The sequence below is a fragment of the Globicephala melas genome, chromosome 7 (genome assembly GCF_963455315.2).
Source record: "Globicephala melas chromosome 7, mGloMel1.2, whole genome shotgun sequence".
Lineage (NCBI taxonomy): Eukaryota > Metazoa > Chordata > Mammalia > Artiodactyla > Delphinidae > Globicephala > Globicephala melas.
This window is the reverse complement of record NC_083320.1, coordinates 98,432,482-98,452,202: the sequence shown is the minus strand read 5'-3', so window position 1 is coordinate 98,452,202 and position 19,721 is coordinate 98,432,482. Positions and strand designations below refer to the sequence as shown.

At 37.7% G+C, this 19,721-nt stretch overlaps 1 protein-coding gene across 1 annotated transcript in view; it reads right to left on the bottom strand.

Annotated features, from left to right (window-relative positions):
• Positions 1-19,465, bottom strand: part of ACTR3 (actin related protein 3) — a 58,370-nt gene extending 38,905 nt beyond the window's left edge. The window contains exon 1 of the mRNA XM_030843830.3: positions 19,123-19,465. Coding sequence (XP_030699690.1) covers positions 19,123-19,166 — 44 coding nt within the window. The 5' untranslated portion in view covers positions 19,167-19,465. The remainder of the gene's footprint in view (positions 1-19,122) is intronic.
• Between the last annotated feature and the right edge of the window lie 256 nt (positions 19,466-19,721).

The window sequence follows — 19,721 nt, the reverse complement described above, 5'->3', positions numbered from 1 at the left end:
TTAGTTAGCCTTCAAAAGGAAGGAAATTCTGACACATGCTACTACATACAGTATGAATGAACCTTGAGGACATCATCCTAAGTGAAATAAGCCAATCACAAAAGGTCAAATACTATATGATTCCACTTAAATGAGGTACCCAAAATAGTCAAATTCACAGAGACAGAAGCTGGATGGTGGCTGCCAGGGATGGAGGTGGGGTATGGTTGTTACTGTTCTATGGGTACAGAGTTTCAGTTTGGGAAAATGAAAAAGTTCTGAAGAAGAATGGTGGTTATAGTTGTGAATGTACTTAATGCCACTAAACTGTACACTTAAAAATGGTTAAAACTGTCAATTTTATGTTGTGTATATTTTACAACAATTTTCTTAAACAGCTATGTAAACTTGACAGCTACTGGGGAAAATAATTAAATTCTGTACATATCGTACATGTTAAAACAAAATAAATCTAAATGGATGAAATATTAAAACAGGGTAGGGAAATAAACCAAAAACTTTAAAAGGTAATGCAGGATAACTTCTTTATAACCCTGGAACAGGGGTGTCTTAGTAACTATAATTCAAAATCCAGACATTAAAAAAAAACTGATACTCCAATTACGTGAAAATTTAAAAGTTCTTCACAAAAACATACCAAAAGTAGCCAAAAGAAAAATGACCAAAAGAGAAAAATTAGCTGCACTCAGAGACAGAGTTAATCACCTTAATATATAAAGGATATCTAGGAGGTGATGTCAACAAGGGAGGGAAATAAGGAGAGAAGAAAGTGAAAGGTAAAAGACAATAACCATTCAAAGAAAAAGAAATATAAATGGCTATAAATGAAAAGATGCTCAACTCTGTGGGGTAAAAAAAGAAAAACAAAGGCAAATTAAAAGTACACTGAGGAGGGCTTCCCTGGTGGCGCAGTGGTTGAGAGTCCGCCTGCCAATGCAGGGGACACGGGTGTGTGCCCCGGTCTGGGAAGATCCTACATGCCGCGGAGCAGCTAGGCCCGTGAGCCATGGCTGCTGAGCCTGCGTGTCCGGAGCCTGAGCTCCGCAACGGGAGAGGCCACAACAGTGAGAGGCCCGCATACCACCAAAAAAAAAAAAAAAAAGTACACTGAGGTAAATTTCATACATTCCTAGTTGGAATGATAGAAAATAATCAAAATCACTTGTAAATTAAACAGCCACTTTGGAAAACACTTAAACATTCACTTACCATATGACCCAGCAATTCTAATTCTAGGTATATACCAAAGAAAATATGTCCCCACAAAGAAGTGTAAACATTTGTTCACAAGAGCATTATTCATAATGGCCGAAAACTGGAAGCACAGTGTATATTCATCAAGAAAACAGATAAGCAAGGCTTGACATATTCATACAAACCAAAATTATTCCATCTATGAAGAATCATGAAAACGTAACCCATTCTCTAAGGAAAAGATACTCAACAGAAGACGAAATGACACAGTGTTGGAATTATCAGATAAAGACTTGAAAGCAGCTGTGACTATCACAATGAAATAGTAATGACTAATAGTAAATATCATAGAAACTCTAAAACTATTAAAAAGAACAAATGAAAATTACAGAACTGAAAAATGCAATGTCAGGTATAAAAAATTCTCTGGATGAGCTAAACAGCAGAACAGAGGAAATAATCAGTGAACTTGAAGGCAGATCAGTAAAACTCATTCAGTCTGACAAGAGGGGGGAAAAAATTAAAAAGAGAGACACAAAGTGAAAAGAATAGACCCTCAGAGACTTGGGGAACAATATCTGAAAGGTGACATAGGTTCCAGAAGGAAGGGAGAGAGAGAGATGCAGAATAAATCCAAAGAAAACTATACCTAGGCACATCATAATCAAACTACTGAAAATCAAAGATAAAGAAAAATCTTGAAAGCAGCCGGAGAAAAATGGCTCATTAACAGGAAACAAAAATTCAAATTACTAGCACCTTCTTATGAGAAACTATGGAGGCCAAAAGACAGTGGAATAACATTTTTTAAGTCTGAAGGAGGTGCAAATATAGTCAGCCCAGAAATCTTTTAAAAGCAAAAATATCCTTCAAAAATGAAAGTGCAATAAAGACATTTTTCAAATAAAAGAAAACTCATTCTCCAGGATAGATCACATCTTGGGTCACAAATCAAGCCTTGGAAAATTTAAGAAAACTGAAATCCTATCAAGCATCTTTTCTGGCCACAATGCTATGAGACTGGAAATCAATTACAGGAAAAAAACTGTAAAAAACACAAATACATGGAGGCTAAACAGTGCACTACTAAATAACCAAGAGATCACTGAAAAAAATCAAAGAAGAAATAAAAAACTACATAGAAACAAATAACAATGAAAACACGATGACCCAAAACCTATGGGACGCAGCAAAAGCAGTTCTAAGACGGAAGTTTATAGAAATTCAATCTCACCTCAAGAAACAAGAAAAATCTCAAATAAACAATCTAACCATACACTTAAAACAACTAGAGAAAGAAGAACAAAGAAAACCCAAAGTCAGTAGAAGAAAAGAAATCATAAAGGTCAGAGCAGAAATAAATGAAATAGAAATGAAGAAAGCAAAGATCAATAAAACTAAAAGCTGGTTCTTTGAGAATATAAACAAAATTGATAAACCCTCAACCAGACTCATCAAGAAAAAAAGGGAGAGGACGCAAATCAATAAAATTAGAAATGAAAAAGGAGAAATCACAACTGACATTGCAGAAATACAAAGGATTACATACATGGAATCTAAAAATAAATAAGTGGTACTGATGAACCTAGTTGCAGGGCAGGAATAAAGAGGTAGACATAGAGAATGGACTCGATGACATGGGGCGGGAGGGTGAAGTGAGAGTAGCATCGACATATATACACTACCAAATGTAAAACAGTTGGCTGGCGGGAAAGCAGCAGCACAGCACAGAGAGATCAGCTTGGTGCTTTGCGATGACCTAGAGGGGTGAGATAGGAAGGATGGGAGGGAGACTCAAGAGGGAGGAGATATGGGGACATGTGTATGCATATGGCTGATTCGCTTTGTTGTGCAACAGAATCTAACACGGTATTGTGAAGCAATTATACTCCAATAAAGATCTATTAAAAAAAAAAGGAAAAAAGAAAAGAAAACTCACTGCCATCAAACCTGAGCTAAATAAAGTTCTTCAGGCTGAGGGGAAACGATACCAGAGGGAAACTGTGGTATTAATGAAGAACATCAGAAATGGGAAACAGCTAGGTAAATGAGACTTTTTTCTGCTTAATTTTTTAACACACTTTTGACTATTTAAAGCAAAAATCAAATTACCTTGTGGGGTTATAACATATGCAGATATAATACCTATGATACTATAGCATACAAGGACAGCAGGGTAGAGGGAGTGTCAAGAGAGTTAACAGATCTACAGAGATGCATGGTTTCTACTCTGCATAAAGTTTTAAATTATTAACTCTAAGTAAAAAAAAAAATAAGACGGTATACCAAAATTCAACTGTACCAATTTTTACGTTAAATGTAACACACTACAGTCTCCAATTAAAAGGGAGGAAGGAAGGGAGACAGAAGAAAGAGAAAGGAAGAAAGCCCCAACTATATATTGTCTGCATGATATGCACTTTAGAGACGGAGAATGAAGAGAGATGGATGGAAGGCAAATAGTAAACGTAACTCTGAAGTGGCTGTATTGATATCAGATGAAACTTCTTGAAGAAAAAGAGTTAACACCAGAGATAAAGAGAAATTTTATAATAATAAAAGGATAAATTCATCAAGAAGACATAACAATCTTAAACGTACATGTGCCTATTAACAGTTTAACGTCAAGCATGGTTTAATAGTACAAAAATCAAGGCTCTACTTTTTAGAACACCTCAATGAATTTCACTGGTTGGAATACTACCCTATTTCCCTTCCCAGACTCATCTAAGTACCCACAATTCACTTTCATAATCCTCAACCCCTGCAATATACTCTGTTATGTCTGAAGTAGAAAGAATCACTTTTATAAAGCCTTGATAATTATATTTAGGAACAAAAAACATAAATCCTAGCTCTTACAAAATATAAATGCTCCATCCTTCTTTTCATTGTTGCTCTTGTTTTATTTTATCCTAATCCTTTTTTTCCTCAAAGGCCCTTTTCAAATCTTCCATTTTCATCAGTCCTTTGGGAACACATCTGATTTCCACAGTATGATTCCCAGGCAAAATTAGTACAGTCCTAATACCTTCCAACTTGCTGTTCCTTAATAAATGGTGTGTGTGTATGTGTTTTCCTGCCTATGTACACGTGTGTCTATTTTTAATATTAATTACACTACACTTTATTACTTTGAAATATCTCGAGAATACTTTCACATCTAGTCCTAAACAGGGAAAATACATTTTGTGAATACCTTGATACTTTCGTATCAAATATTTTTATGTCAATTGTAAACAAAAATTTACATATATATGTAGAGAAAAAAGAAAACTACATAGGAATAATTCTATTATATAATGCTAGCATATACATACACTTTGTCTTCTGGAAGTCTAAACAAGAAATAGTAAATTCTGATTATCTACAGACAGCAGGATGGGAGAATTTTGTTTTTCAAATTAACACTTGTCTTAAATGGTCTAACCATGCACTAAATTATTTTTTAAAAGAATTTTTGTATAGGTAAATAGGTAATAGGTAAATAGGTAAATACCTCAATTTTTTTGCGATGACCTAGAGGGGTGAGATAGGAAGGATGGGATAGGAAGGAAGAATTACCTATAGGTAAATAGGTAAATAGGTAAATACCTCAATTTTTTTAAAAGAATTTTTGAATAGGTAACATTAGCCCATGATAAAAATTTTAACAAATAAAACAAGAAGCAGTACTAAAGTAAGTTTCCCTACCACATAAAAAGTACTAAAGTAATTTTCCCTACCAGGCCTATCTCCTAGCCACCCCACTGCTAACCCAAGAGGCAATCACTTATGTATTCCAGAGATAATTCATGCATAGAGAGGCATGTATGTTACTTTAATTTAAAACATGTCATTGGGTTATCCGGGTAGTGAAATCATTAATCTACTTCACTTCTTTATGCTTTCCTATACTTAAATAAGAAAGTGTCATTTTCTAAGTGGTCTTTAAAAAGAGACCATAAAATGAAAAAGGCAAAGCTATCCTAAGTTTATGAAATTCATAAGGGCAATATAATACTTTGAAAAACTAAACCAAATTTTTTCTTTGTGGCCCAGGGAAGCAAGTTAAATATACAGAAAATCTCCCTGGACTGTGGTAGCAATGAGAAAAGATCTACAATGCTGGTTTTGGTCAGCAAAGTTAGAAATTGCTTTGAGAAAGGAATACAGTAAAGGAGAGAATTCAAAAGCATTTTTGAAGTTATCAAAGTGATTAGAAGAACAGCAGTGGAAATGTAATAAAGTTAGGAGAGAGGGAAAGCTCGGATTGATAGAAATGAACAGCAAAAAAAAAAAAGAATTTTATACAAGAAATGGTTACTTTATTGTGGTCCTAACTGCCTCTGGGCAGGGGGGAAAGTGGATTTGAGGAGAGCCGTTAATAATGTTGTTTCATTCTTAAAAAACAAAAAGAAATGAATCATTACCAGGTAATTATTCTGATAAACAGGGGTATATGTTATATTATTCAGTATACCTTTCTAAAAGGAAGAAAATTATTTATGGAAAGAATATTTTTAAGTAGTAAAACCAGTTAAAAGCAGTAGCATCCCTCATGTTGGATATTATTTTTAATTCTGCAAATTCATGTTTATTTATTGAAAGCATGTAGTTGATTTGACAGAATACTTTTTTATTTAATACAATGGTTCACTTTTCTTTTTGCTTTGAAAAACCTTATCAAGCAAAAAACTACTTGAAGATCCCAATACATTACGGATATTGAACCACTAAATGAGAACAGAATCTTTAAAAAAAAAAAATTACATTTCAAAAATGAACTGGAATAAAAAGCTAGGACAAAAATCATTCCAGAAAAGAACAAATATGTACCAAAGCTATTACGCTAAATATGGTGTGTGACTCTGTAGACTACCTAAGGGAGAAACAGCAGTAGAGTTTTAACTTTCAATGTTTCAACAATTTTAAACCTTACAACAAAATGAATATAAGACCCTAGAACTTTAGGGTGGATAGAACCTTAATAATAGTACAATCCATTTTCCAAAATTTCTTGGTATTGAAAACCACTAATTTAAAGTTGAAAGAATTTTATCTCAATATGAATGACCAGCTTCCACCCTAACATACTATAAAAACAAAGTAAAGTACACATAGAGATTTTTACATAACAAGCATATAATTTTCAAATTTTAAGTGAAAACGGAGGTCTACAAATGAATCCCAATGCCAACTTTCATGATATCTCAATTCTCAGCTTAGCTATATAGTTTTCTTCCTACTTGTAGTGTGAGGAACTTTTAGCACAAGAATGTAATGGCTAATTCACAGAGAATTAGCTATAAAGATAACTGGCAATTTTTTAAAAAGCATTTCCATTTCCAGTTCCCTCCAATGTTCTTCTCATTACATGAAAGTCACTATTTAACACAAAAAGACTGACAAGACTGTTGAGTGGAAGAACCTGGATTCCTAAATGTCAACAGAAATATTCTCCCAGTTCTTCCAGATCTAAAACTTAAAATCTAATAATTCCTTTTCACTCTTAGGGAGGAAAGAACATGGACCACAGAATCAGAAAATCATGAGTGAAATGTTTGTTCCACCATTTACTGTCTTGTGATTATAGACTTTATTCCTAAGGAATAAAACCAAATTTGCAAGGCAGTCACGACAATTAAGATAACAGTGGATGGCACTCACTAAGTATTCAGTAAACATTTCCTTCCCCAGATCATTTTCCTTTATCCAGAGTCCTTTTTTTCCTTCTATCCACTCCCATAATTATTCTTTCAAAGACTCTTGGCGATGTTTTCCCAACCTCTTTGCTACTAACCAGTCCAAGCATCCACCACGAAACATGTAGACCACAGCAGTCAATACTTGTCCCACGACAGAAGCCAGTCACAAATGGCCACAAGTTGTATAACTCCATTTATATGAAATAGCCAAATAGGCAAATCCACAAGGATAGAAAGTAAATTAGTGGTTGCCAAGGGTTGACGGTGACGAGAATGGAGAGTTTCTGCAAATGGGTATGAAGTTTCTTTTTGGTGTGATAAAAATGTTCTAAAATTGACTGTGGAGATGGTTGCACAACCTGGTGATATACTATAAATCACTCAATTATACACTTTAAAAGGGTAAATTTTACAGTATGTGAATTATATTTCAATAGAGCTGTTAAAAACAAAATAAAATAAAACACTAGACTCAGACTAATACTGCATAAATTTAACTTTTATCAGTCTTCTGCTTAATGATCTACAAAATCAACTGCCCATCAAATCATTCCAAACAACTGTGCCCCATTTAAACTCCTTCTGAAATAAGGCAGGATAATAAATAAATAAAATACTTGCTGTCCCAAAGCTCCCAATAGGAATACCTCAATTCCCGGTAGGGCAATCTCCTAACTGATCCCTCCCTCAAATATTTTGAGACTCCTTCCTGACTTCCCTTCATCAATAAAATATTTGCTGGGCATTATTAAATACTATGCATGAGGCCATAACTTGGAGACTGAACAAAAGACAGCCTGCCATCATAAAGCTTTCAACTTAGCTTACACATCTTACCCTGACAAAGTCTTCCTACCCTTCCATCTATCATATCCTATTTATACTTTTCCAAGGATTTGATCAAATTCATAAACCAACCTCCACCTACTACAGCCCTTATTAATCTCCCCAAACAACTAAATACTAAAATGTCATCCTTACTAATGAGAACCTACTCTTTTATCACAGGGAACTCTACTCAATGCTCTGTGGTGACCTAAATGGGATGGAAATCCAAAAAAGAGAGGATATATGTATAGCCAATTCATTTTGCTGTACAGTAGAAACTAACACAACATTGTAAAGCAACTATACACCAATAAAAATTCATTTTAAAAAAATGTTGGCAATGCCTACATAACCAGAAAAAAAAAAATACTATTTCAGTCCTGGTTTGTGCAGCAGGTCACATTGCTGGTATTTATAATCACCTTCTTTCAACACCCTTGTCCTCACCCAACACTCAGCTCTTCATGGTTCTTTGCCTAAAGAGATGACTCAACATTCATTCTTGAATGCTTTGACCATTAGATGTTCTGCCTCAATTAGGTTATTATAATTATCCATTGACTTTTCTCCCCAGCTTTACTGACAAGTAAAATTGTAAGATATTTTAATAAATAAAATAAATGCCATCCTTAATTATTTCACATACATTAGTTTCATCTCTGTAACTTAACTGTAAGCTTCAAGTATAAAACCATGCCATCACTTTCTGTACATACCAGTGTTCAGCACAGAACTGAAAACACTGTAATAGTGAAATAAGTAATTAATTATTTTCAACACCCTTAATAACTAGAGCCACCATTATTTACTGTATGCCAATTATTTTGCTATGCACTTTACATTATCTCTAATATTTATCATTACCCTGGATGTTCTATCTCTTTTTACATATTGGGAAACTGCAACTCAGAGAAGAAACCACTTCGGAGAAATAGCAAAGCTAGATTTGAACTTAAGTATCTATCAGCCTCCAGTCAATGCTGGTTTGTACTGTCTCCCTAAAGCATGAGCGATTACATACACAATAAAACCAGAGAAAGAACTAACAGTATAGTTTATCATGCTACCTATGTGATCTCTGGCAAGTAATTTACACTCTGTGTCACAGTTTCATCTGTAAAAGAGAATAACAGTAACTATCTCATAGGGTTAGGTATAAAATGAATTAATATATGTAATGCAACCAAACGAACAGTGTATGGCACATAGTATGCACTACATGACTGTCGGCTATTATTTTTTTATCATCATAAATCACCGTAACGAAGTCATCAAATATACTTCCTATTCTCATAAACCTGGTTTATAACAGATTGTGGCTTCATACTACCTACAACATGAACGAAGTTAGTATAGAATTCAAGGCCTTCCAGGCTTCCATAATCCAGCTCCAACATCTTTCTACTTTAATTCAACCCAAGAAGCACTTACTGAGCACCTTCCATATATCAGACTCTTTCACTATTTCCCCGTATCATATCAAACATTTCACTACTTCTCTGTACCATCTCAAACATTACTACTTCCTTGTACTATATCAAACCTAACACACCCAAATTCTACCTTTACACTTCCCACCTCATTATTTCCTCCCACTGTTCTCTCACCTGGTACACTAGTCTTATTTCTGCCTACCAATATTTTATTTATCCTTAAAGGCCTACTTCAATTATTATCTCTATCAGGAAATCTTTTTTTCATGCTCCCTAGAAAATGTAAATTTTCCTTCACCTATGATTCCAAAAAATTTCATTTTATACCTACCAGAGCATTTGCCATACTGTCATAACCATTTGTGTACATGTGAGCTTCCTAAAGGCAAGCAGCATTTCCTATTCATCTTTATGTTCCCCACAACAAAAGTCCTGTAAAAGTATTTATTCACTTGCATAGATGACGCTTACTATTCACTGAAGACTAATTTCTCCAACTATAAACAAATGAAATGCATAAACTATTTCCTCCCTTCCAAGTTATATATATATGTGTGTGTGTATATATATACTTATACACACACACACACACACACACACACATACACATCCCATTATCTCTTGGGAAAAAAAAGTGTAGCTCAAATTCTTTAAATTATACTCCTGGTTTACAATTTAAAAAAAAAAATTAAAAAAATAGCCTGTCATTATCAAATAGGTCCTGTTTTCCAAAATACTCCATAATGCCAAATTGCTAGAATATTATACCTCTGTTCTAATGAAAAATCCCATACTACTCAAACCATCATCCATTATTCTTAAAATAAAAAAAAAGAAAAACTGCTCTTTCAACACGTTTAGGCTGAATTTTTTGGAAAAAGTTTTAATTCAAATTGCTAGTCAGTAATGGATCATGCAGTTATCAAAATGAAATAATAAGGAATTTAAGGCAACATAAAGAAAAATGAGCAACTGACTTCTCCATACTCATCTTTTCCCCTACAGTGAACACTATTTTTTCTGCCAGAATTGAATCACCATTCCTATCCTGAGGGACCCACAGGAGGCAAAACCTCACATCACTTAATAGAAGGAGGGAACTGACGCTGACCCATCCCACTCCTGTCAGCTTCTATATATCACATGATCTATGTCTAGCCAATCTGAGCCTCGGTCAGAACTTTCAATCTTGACTGAATAACCAAAAGATGATGAAATGGTTTAGACTTCGTATTGCTAGTGTCTAGTTGCAGCATTCTGCCGCATGACTGGCAGCAGACTCTTGATACCTGACCTTCCTTTTTCTCTGCTTTTCTGGACCTGGTTCTTCAGCCTTCTCATCAATTTTGTGATCTACATCATATCCCTTCAACAATCCCTTTTTTTGCTTATGTTAGCTAAAGTTATTTTGTTGTTTGCAGCTAATTTCTCACATATAACCACAAGTTACATCTCTCATTTCTACTTCTCAAGAGTTTGCTCTCAATTTTAAATAGTTTCATTTTATTAAAAAAATCAAAGTTTCATTTCTAAAATAACTTCCCTGACAGTAAGGCAACTTAAATAAGCAAGGAACATCCCTTTGAAAGGCATTATGGAAGCAATAAAATTCTCAACTAGTCTTTTATACAAATAACAAATTCATCAAGAAAAGGTAGGAAAAAAAGCCCCCCCAAAGTCTCTTTTGCTGTTACCTCTACCTTTTTTGACCATTATGAAACAAAGTTTTAAAAGAAATACCTTCAAACAGGAAACATACAAGCTCTTACGTGTGCTTTTTCAATAAAATGCATCCTACTTCATCATATACTCCAGAAATAACAATTCTGTTCATTCTCGTTTAGAAAAAAAAAATCTACTTTCTAATAACCATGTGTTTCCTTTAATCTATATATTCATTATTTGCAGAGTCAAATGTCAAATGTGTACTAAGTCCTCTGTGTCTAACATAAAAATTATTTTTATAGTCCTATATTCTTAAGTTATTTTTATTCTTAGGTTCAACTGTTTCATCTCTACATTTTATGCAATCATTAGTGAGGAATGACTTTTTTAATGCATCGATTATTTATGTTCAAATTGTAGCTTAATGAATATGTACACCTTCATTTTAAAGTTATGTGTAATTAAACATCATTTCCTTAATTGAGCTGTCCTGAATTAACCAGCAATTGTCAGTTTTACCATGCTAGACACAATATGTCTTTATAATATTCAAAGGACTAAATAAATAATTCTATGTCATTTAACTTACATGTGTTTCAGGTTAATAAAATCAAAGAACTGGTCACAAAGACCTCCCTATATAGTTCATATTTGTTAAAAATTAACAGTTCTAAAAGTAGAAATTTATTTTTCTAAATATGTAGCTTAAAATTTGAACACTCTTCAAAAACTGGATTTAACAATTTAACCACCCTTATTGAATAATATTCCAAGTTGGAGTAGTCTAGTAGTGGGCCCTGGAGTCAGACTACCTCAGGGCTCCGTTTCTGTATCTACTACTTAACTATTTACATAAGCAAGTTACTTACGCTCACCATACCTCACTTTCCTCACCTTTAAAATGGTAATTATACAACAGTACAAACCCACTTCGCAGGGTTTCTGAAACTGTTAAACTCTTAAAAGGCCTTGAAATGGCTGATTTGTAAACATTCCATGTAATAAGTCTTTAAATAACTGAAATCCAAAACCTAAAATAAATGTATCTAAGATTTAAATGCCTAAAACAATTAAAAAAGCACATTTCGGTGAAAAGATCATCAATTTTATGAAAACGGTCTCAAACGTTATGTTGGGGAACATAAAATCACAAGTTTTCATCTGTGCCTTATACTGCGCATTTTTATTACAACAGAAACACTAAAGAATTCTGATGCATGCGTTGCACCACATCTCAAACAAGACTACTTTAACTACAAAAAACATACATGTTACTTCGACTATTAAGAAGAAATTTCAATTACTGTAACTCATAAACATGAACTCCTAAGAAAACATAAAAGAATTCAAGAATGCTGTCAACTGACACCTAAAAAACACTCCTGAAAGACATTTCTCAACCCTGGACCTCTGTTTAATTTGTAAATAGAGTGGGTTAAATTATTTCTCAAATTCTTTTTGAGCTCCATTAATTCTGTGTGAGTAATTAGGCACTTCTCTAAAGTGTGTCACAAATACACATTAAACGCTATTTTTAATAGCCTCAAAGTAACCGAATCTTTTAAATGCTTATAAGCAGAAAAGCACACTGTATTTTAATTATACTAAACTCTAAAACTTTAAGCAAACACTTGGGTTTTATCATAGACCAATACTAAAAACATAGTTTATATTTTTACAGTTTCCAACCCAACCCTAAACTGTAAGGTATTTTGCATCCTAGTTCCCCCTTTTAAGACTTCCACCCTCCTTGTAGCAACCCCTCATTCACACTAAACCCTGTAACTGAAAAAGTGTTAAAGACATCCTTCGCAAGAGTATGGCATTTTCACAAAGGGCAAGAAGCCTTCAAGGAGAATGTTTATAGATGGAATGCTCAGCACCAGAACAGATGAAGAAAATGGTCTCTGAGGCACGGGTTAGGGGTAGGGAGGAAGAGGAGAAGGAGGGAAAGAACGTACGCGACACACAAATTCAAGGCTGGTCCCTTCCTGGTTGCAAGGAGGATGCAAGAATGACTTGTGTTTAAATGAACAGTTTGGAAAGGTTTTGAAAAAAATTTTGAAAGAAAATTATTGAAATTCCACAAAGTAGTCCTTTGGAAAAATTAAGATACTATTTGTCTTTCTGCTCTGGTATTAATCAGTTATGCAGGTACCTTTTATACATTTTATGATATAAAGGCCCACATAAAGATATAAAACAAGCAACACAAAAAACAGTATTAATCAGTATCCTATTTTGAAGAACCAAATTTAAAATATTTATCCAATAACATCACCTTATCTTGCACCATTACTTAATAATTCATGAATTTATAAGTGCTTGGTAAGCTGTAAAGCCTGTTAATGTAGTGTTATTATTTTGCTCTTACCTCTTTATGCTAGTGGCTATCACAGATCCATAGTGTCATAAAAGAGGCTGCAAGTTCCAAAAGAATTGCAGGTGAGCATTGAAACGCTTTTATTACAGGGGAATTTCATTTCAGAAAACATACTGCCTAAAGGTACATTTGAACCCTCCCAGACTTCTGCTCCTAGTCGGAGCGTTTATCTGTCTCCACGTGCTGGAGGGGGAGCATTCTGCACAAGGAGGAACACTGGGAGGAAAATTCAGCCCTATCGTGAGCTAAACTCTCCCAAGGACTTGCCTCCTAAAAAGTGGGATGAGATCACTCACCACTTCAAGCCACAGTGCTCACTCATTCTTCTCTTTGTGATGCTCAAGAAGCCAGATCACATAACCAAGATTCTTTAAGGAAGATTAATGTTCAGTCTTTTTGTTCTCTCTTTAAATTGTCATTTTATTAGCTTCAATTTAAAAATGGTAATAATTATTGTCAAATCCCCACCTTCACTTCTGAAGCTCCTGTATTTTTAACTTCCCCTTAGAATATTTCCAATTATGGATCAATCCAAATTCCAATCTTACTCAGATTCTTAAAACCAACTCCTTATTGTCCCACTCAAACTCAGAATCGGAAATCTTCATTGATTGCTATTTACGATATACTAGAAACAACTGCCAAGTCCTAGCTATACCTCTATCTCTCAAATCAGCAAAAACATTTTGACTGAGCAAAGACAAAGCCCACAGGAAATAAGAAAATAAGCATAAGACAATGTGTTCCTTTCCTTAAGGACTTTTCAATTCAATAAAAAAGGGAGCTAACTGATAACAGTAATAATTACATTGTACTGAGCTCTTACTATGTACCAAGCACTGTGCTGAACCATCTTCATGCATTATCTCAAAAAAACAAAAAACAAAACCCCCGTAAGATAGATACTATGATCTCCAAATTACAAAATTAAGACCTGTAGAGTTTGCAGTGTACAAGGTCATACAGCTAGTAAATGGTAGAGCTTGAACTCAAAAACAGCTGACTACAAAGCCCTTGCTAACCTTAAATAAACCGTACAAAACAATATAACTGCCAGAAGAAAGGTACAAACAAAAGAAGCAATCTTTCCCAAATTTATCTCTTCTGCTCCATTCCCACTGCCAACACCCTATTTCAGAATTTCTGCATAACAGGTGCTGAGAGGCCTGCTTAAAAATCATCTAAGAAGGACCTCCCTGGTGGCGCAGTGGTTAAGAATCTGCCTGGCACAGCTTCCCTGGTGGCGCAGGGGCTGGGAGTATGCCTGCCAACGCGGGGGACGCGGATTCGAGCCCTGGTCCTGGGGGATCCCACATGCTGCAGGGCAGCTGGGCCAGTGCACCACAGCTGCTGAGCCTGCACTCTGGAGCCCGCGAGCCACAACTGCTGAGCCTGCGTGCCACGGCTGCTGAGGCCAGCACGCCTGGAGCCGGTGCTCCACAAGGGGAGAGGCCGCCACAATGAGAGGCCCTTGCACCCCGGCGAGGAGCGGCCCCTAGCTCGCCGCAGCTAGGGAGGGCCCACGCGCAGCAACGAAGACCCAAAGCAGCCAAAAATAATAAGTAAATAAAATAAATTTAAGAAAAAGGAATCCGCCTGCCAATGCAGAGGACAGGGGTTCGTGCTCTGGTCCGGGAGGATCCCACATGCCGCGGATCAACCAAGCCTGTGCACCGCAACTACTGAGCCTGAGCCCTAGAGCCCGCGAGCCACAACTACTGAAGCCCGCGCGCCTAGAGCCCGTGCTCCACAACAAGAGAAGCCACCGCAATGAGAAGCCCACGCACCGCAACGAAGAGCAGCCCCCCGCTCGCCACAACTAGAGAAAGCCCACGCGCAGCAACAAAGACCCAACGCAGCCAAAAATAAATAAAATTTTTTAAAAAAAGAATAAAGAGTTACCCTCACTAATACAAAGAAAGCAACGTGCATAGGTCTGAAAAGAAGTGCCCATGGTGTAACAGAAAGAACACAGGGCTTAAATACAAAAAAAAAAAAAAAAAACCTTAAATACAAATAGCAACTCTCACAACCCACCTACATGACTTTAAAAGAGTAATTTAAATTCTCTGATTCTATTTTCTCACTTGTAATATGAGGTAAAAATAGCTGTCACAAGATTAAATAAGTTAAATAAAAAGCCTGACCAGCAGGTCCTCCTCTAGTGGATCTTTCCCTTCTGTGCTTAAAAGTAAAATTTCTGAACTTTTTTACAATAAGGCTTAAAAGTTCATTAGATTCAATATACACCCAATCCAAAGTCAATATCCAACACAAAATTGGCAGGCAGGAAGAGATTGGCAGGAAAGGAAAGGAGAAAGATATTTTAGGCAAGACTAAGAAGCTAACTTCTCAACAGGAGCAAGTGTGCTATACTTACTGCAAACAGCATGCAAAAAAAAACAAGACCCATTTAATGAATGTTTTTTGGTAACAAATAGATACTGTGAATGTTTCTGCCCTTGCAGACAACTGGAGAAATAGTATTTTACATATTATGCACAAAATTCACATAAGAAACATGAACTTCCCACTTATATTTTCTCCCACCCACTCAGCTCTTCCCCACTGCTCTCAAACAAGATCATCCTACCTGTACTAACAGCTAGAATGTGACGACAGGATGAATAATATAAGCTCCTCATCTGCTGACTCCAACAAAATATTTATCCTTACATTTTAAGATTGCTAAGAAGTTTAACTCAGAGAAATTCCTTAACTCATTCTAGATCTGAACATATCCAAGAGCTCTACAATAAGCCTATAATAACTCTGCTATTATAATCAATGAAAATAATTTACCAGCACAGTATTCATTAGGGAAAAAAAGAGGAAAGACGTAAAAGGGAAAAGAAATTTCACAATGCAAAGCTCTGTAAACAAGCTACAACATAATAAAAGTAAATAAGGAGTTCCTTTATATGGCTTGAATGTTGAAGAATTCTGAGGGAAAACATGCACAAGATAATTTAGGATAATCTTAACTTTACAAGTATTACAACGTTTCAAAAACTGCTTTAAAAAAAAATTTTCCTCACCACTGGTAGCCCGTTTGAGTCTGTACCTTAGTTCTTAAGCAACCAGCTCTATCAATAAGACTCTCTGTCCCAAAATTTTATTCTACATTACTATTCCAATACAGATCACCCACCAAAAAAGTATGTAGACATGTTATCAATATGAAAGAAGTATTTTTTTCTAAATTCTTTTCAAAGGAGTTCTCTCTTTTATGATCTGGGCCGGTGATTCTTTATCTTACGTTGAAATAAAAGACTTTTGCTGGAGGATCTCTAATTTTAAATTTAGGGATTAAGCTTCACGTATCGAAACTCTTACAGCTTTTCTTACCTAAGACCACCAAATTTCATAGATGGCCACTTTTTCCAGTCACCGTTTGCCTAACTTACATTATGAAATGGAATGAGCAACTTGATTCCAGTTATAATTTTTCACTTATATTAAGTGGCTAACTGTGATTGATGAATGCATTCTCTAAAGCACAAAGGAACACACAAATTGTAGGTGCACAATTTGCATCTCGGATCGTACAGTATTCTGGAACATGAAACTCTCTATTAAGGCCTTATTTAGAGATGCTTATCACAGGCCCAATTTCAATGAGCTATCCTTTAAGTGCTAATAAAGTTGAAGGTGTAACTTTCCAGGATTGCATAATGGGCAATAGGAAAGACCAAAATGCCTTCTGAAAACCAAAATAAACGGATCTCTAAAGGTGGAATTTCAGAGACTGACAGATGGTAAAAGGAAGTGAGAAGTATCCTAATCAGTTCCATTTAAATCATGAGTGTCCAGCTAACAACCTCTGCCGGTGAGATAAAACTAATGTAATAATGTAAGAGTAACCGCTATATTAAAACAAAAATATCCTAAGCATAGACTGAACCCCTGTCCCCCACACCTCCTGCTCACTCAGTCTGTGTTTTAAATTCAAGGCTGCCCTATCAGAAAGAGGTCACTTAAGGATAGTTAACCTCAATGAAATACCCAGCACACTAATTCAAAAATAACCAAAACTATTGCCAAAGGGAAAAAATAAAGTGAGAAAGAGTTAACACCCTACTTAAGATGTTACCATGTTCTTTATTAGGGCAACAATTATCTACACTAATTTTACTGACAAGGCAATGATTACTAAAGCATAGAATATTAATTATGTAGCAATATTTTTCACTTTAACAAAACATACTTGAAAATCTTTGTTAGTCAGGCTGCCAAATCTAATTTTAAAACTCAACCTACACATAAAACTACTCACCAGCTGGACTAAGAAGGGAGGGGGGAAAAAAAATACTGGTTCAGGGAAATGAAATTGGATTAAGAAAAAAACTTTAATTAGCTGTCCATCAAAAAACTACATGGAAGTTTCAAGGCTAAACAAGGCTCGTGTTTCCTATATTACTATTATATTAACATATTAATAAATCGGTTGTTTCCCTATGCACGGCTGGGATTTTGGAAACTGCCACACTTGCATAAAGGTATGAGCATGAAGATTACAGAGAAATGTTAACAGAGAGCAAATAGCGAGGAGCAGACCATCCTTTAAGTAACAATAGTTTGCTGAATAGTAAAAACGGGGGGAAAAGGCTGGCAGTCCACTTCTCACAACAACCCCCCAAACAAAAAATGTGGAGTATTTGGGAAATGAGAGAAGTAATAATATATCAGCAAGGTATACACACGGACAAAAGAAAACACTTCCGATACTGCAACGTAAAGCAGTCACTCTACATTAAAATACTGGCAGTATTTTCTACGTAAGTATAAAATGTGCTGCAACTCTCTAAAATGCCTATTAACACAAAAGGAACGACCACTTTCACGCCATCCTGTATTTGAGTAAATTACACTACAGATCTATGATAAACAACTCCTTGCAAAGCAAGCACATCCCTTGACAACTCTATCACCTTCCTCGCGCCTTAAGATACCGTCACAGAATGAACGTATACAACTTAAATTAAGCCTCCTGGGTGCTTCCCTTCCTCCCTCTCCGTGGAACACAAATACATTTTTTTAGGTTCCCATAAACTGACACCCAGCACCAGTAACTCAGCCTATGTGAAAACTGTTTAATTTTGAAAATTCTAATAAGATGTGTTCAGGTTCGAAACGAAAAACTACCTTATAAGGGTATAAAAGACTGAAAGCAGGAAGCGGCTTTCACAAAACTAAGGAAGTTGCAGCGCGCTTGCTCACTGGGGGACTTTTTTGAGGCAAGAGAAGTAACACATGACATCTTTCTCTCAAATTAAACTGTGACTTGGTTGACCGGTAAGAACGTCGTGGGAGATGGAAAAGACCGGGGGTCGAAAAGCAAGAGGCGGCGGGTGGTCAAATGAAAGACCCGCTCTAGGTTCCCATTTTCCGAGTCCGACTCTTTCCTTTCCCCACCCTCACCCCGGGCAGAGTGTTGTCACAGCAATCTTGCAAAACCTACCAGGAGCGCTTCTCCTTCCTCGCTCCTCTGCCAGGCCAGTCCCCGCGCTCGATGCCCCGCGGTGCCCAAACCCACGGGCAGGAGGCGGCACGCGGGGAAAGGAGGGCCGGGCGCGCCGGGCTCCGCGACCACCCCAACGTGACCGCGGGCCCCGGGAAGGCGACCATCCCCGCAGCTCCACGGGCGGCGCTGCCCACCGCGATGGGGGAAGGGCTGGGAGGGGTCGGGCGGAGGAGGCCGCTCCCCGGGGGCTTCTCGGCCCCTCGCACCCGCCCGGCTCCCAGAGGGTGAAGCGCGAGGGACGAGGGAGGCCGTAGCTCCGGGCCCCACCCCTCGCCAGCCGGCGGAGCCGGGGTGGACACAGCCGGCAGCGGCAACTCGCGGCACCGTTCATCTCCCGGCCTCCTGCCGGCCCCGCCATTTTCCTCCCTCCGCCTCAGTTTCCCCACCCCCGCCCATCAGCCCCCTTACCCCGTGCCACAGTCCACCACACAGGCCGGCAACCGTCCCGCCATCTTCCTCCTCGCCTGCTGCTGCCGCTGCCGCCGTCTGCTCCGTGCCGGTTGGGGCCAGGGATGGGCGGCGAGAGGTAGAGGCTATCTGACCATCCACGGCCAGGCCGCCCTCTCCGTCCGCGGGGTAGCCGGGAAGCCAAAGCAGTAGCGAGAGAGCAGCAGGTTCGGTCAGCGGCTACCACTTCCGCAACCCGGGCGGGCAGGCAGTCCCCGCCCTGCCCCGCCGCGGCCTCCTCCCCCTCTCTCTCCCCTCCTTCTCGCTCCTGCCCCCACCCTACAACTTCTTCCCCTCGCGCCGCCTTTCCCCGGGAAGCCAAGATGGCTGCCGGTGCCGACGCCCCGGCCAGGCCAGGCCCAGGCCGCGAGCGCTCCCCGTTCTGGCTCCGGGCGGGCGGGGCGAGAGAGCATGCGCAGTGAGGTGCGCCTCCGGCCGCCGCTCCGGTCCCGACGGTGAGGAAGTCCACTTCGGGTGTTCGTCCAGGTAGGGGCGGGGAAGTCGGCCCGCGCCTCCAAGTCTCCTTCTGAAGCTGGAAGGGGCTGATAGTTTCAGTTACT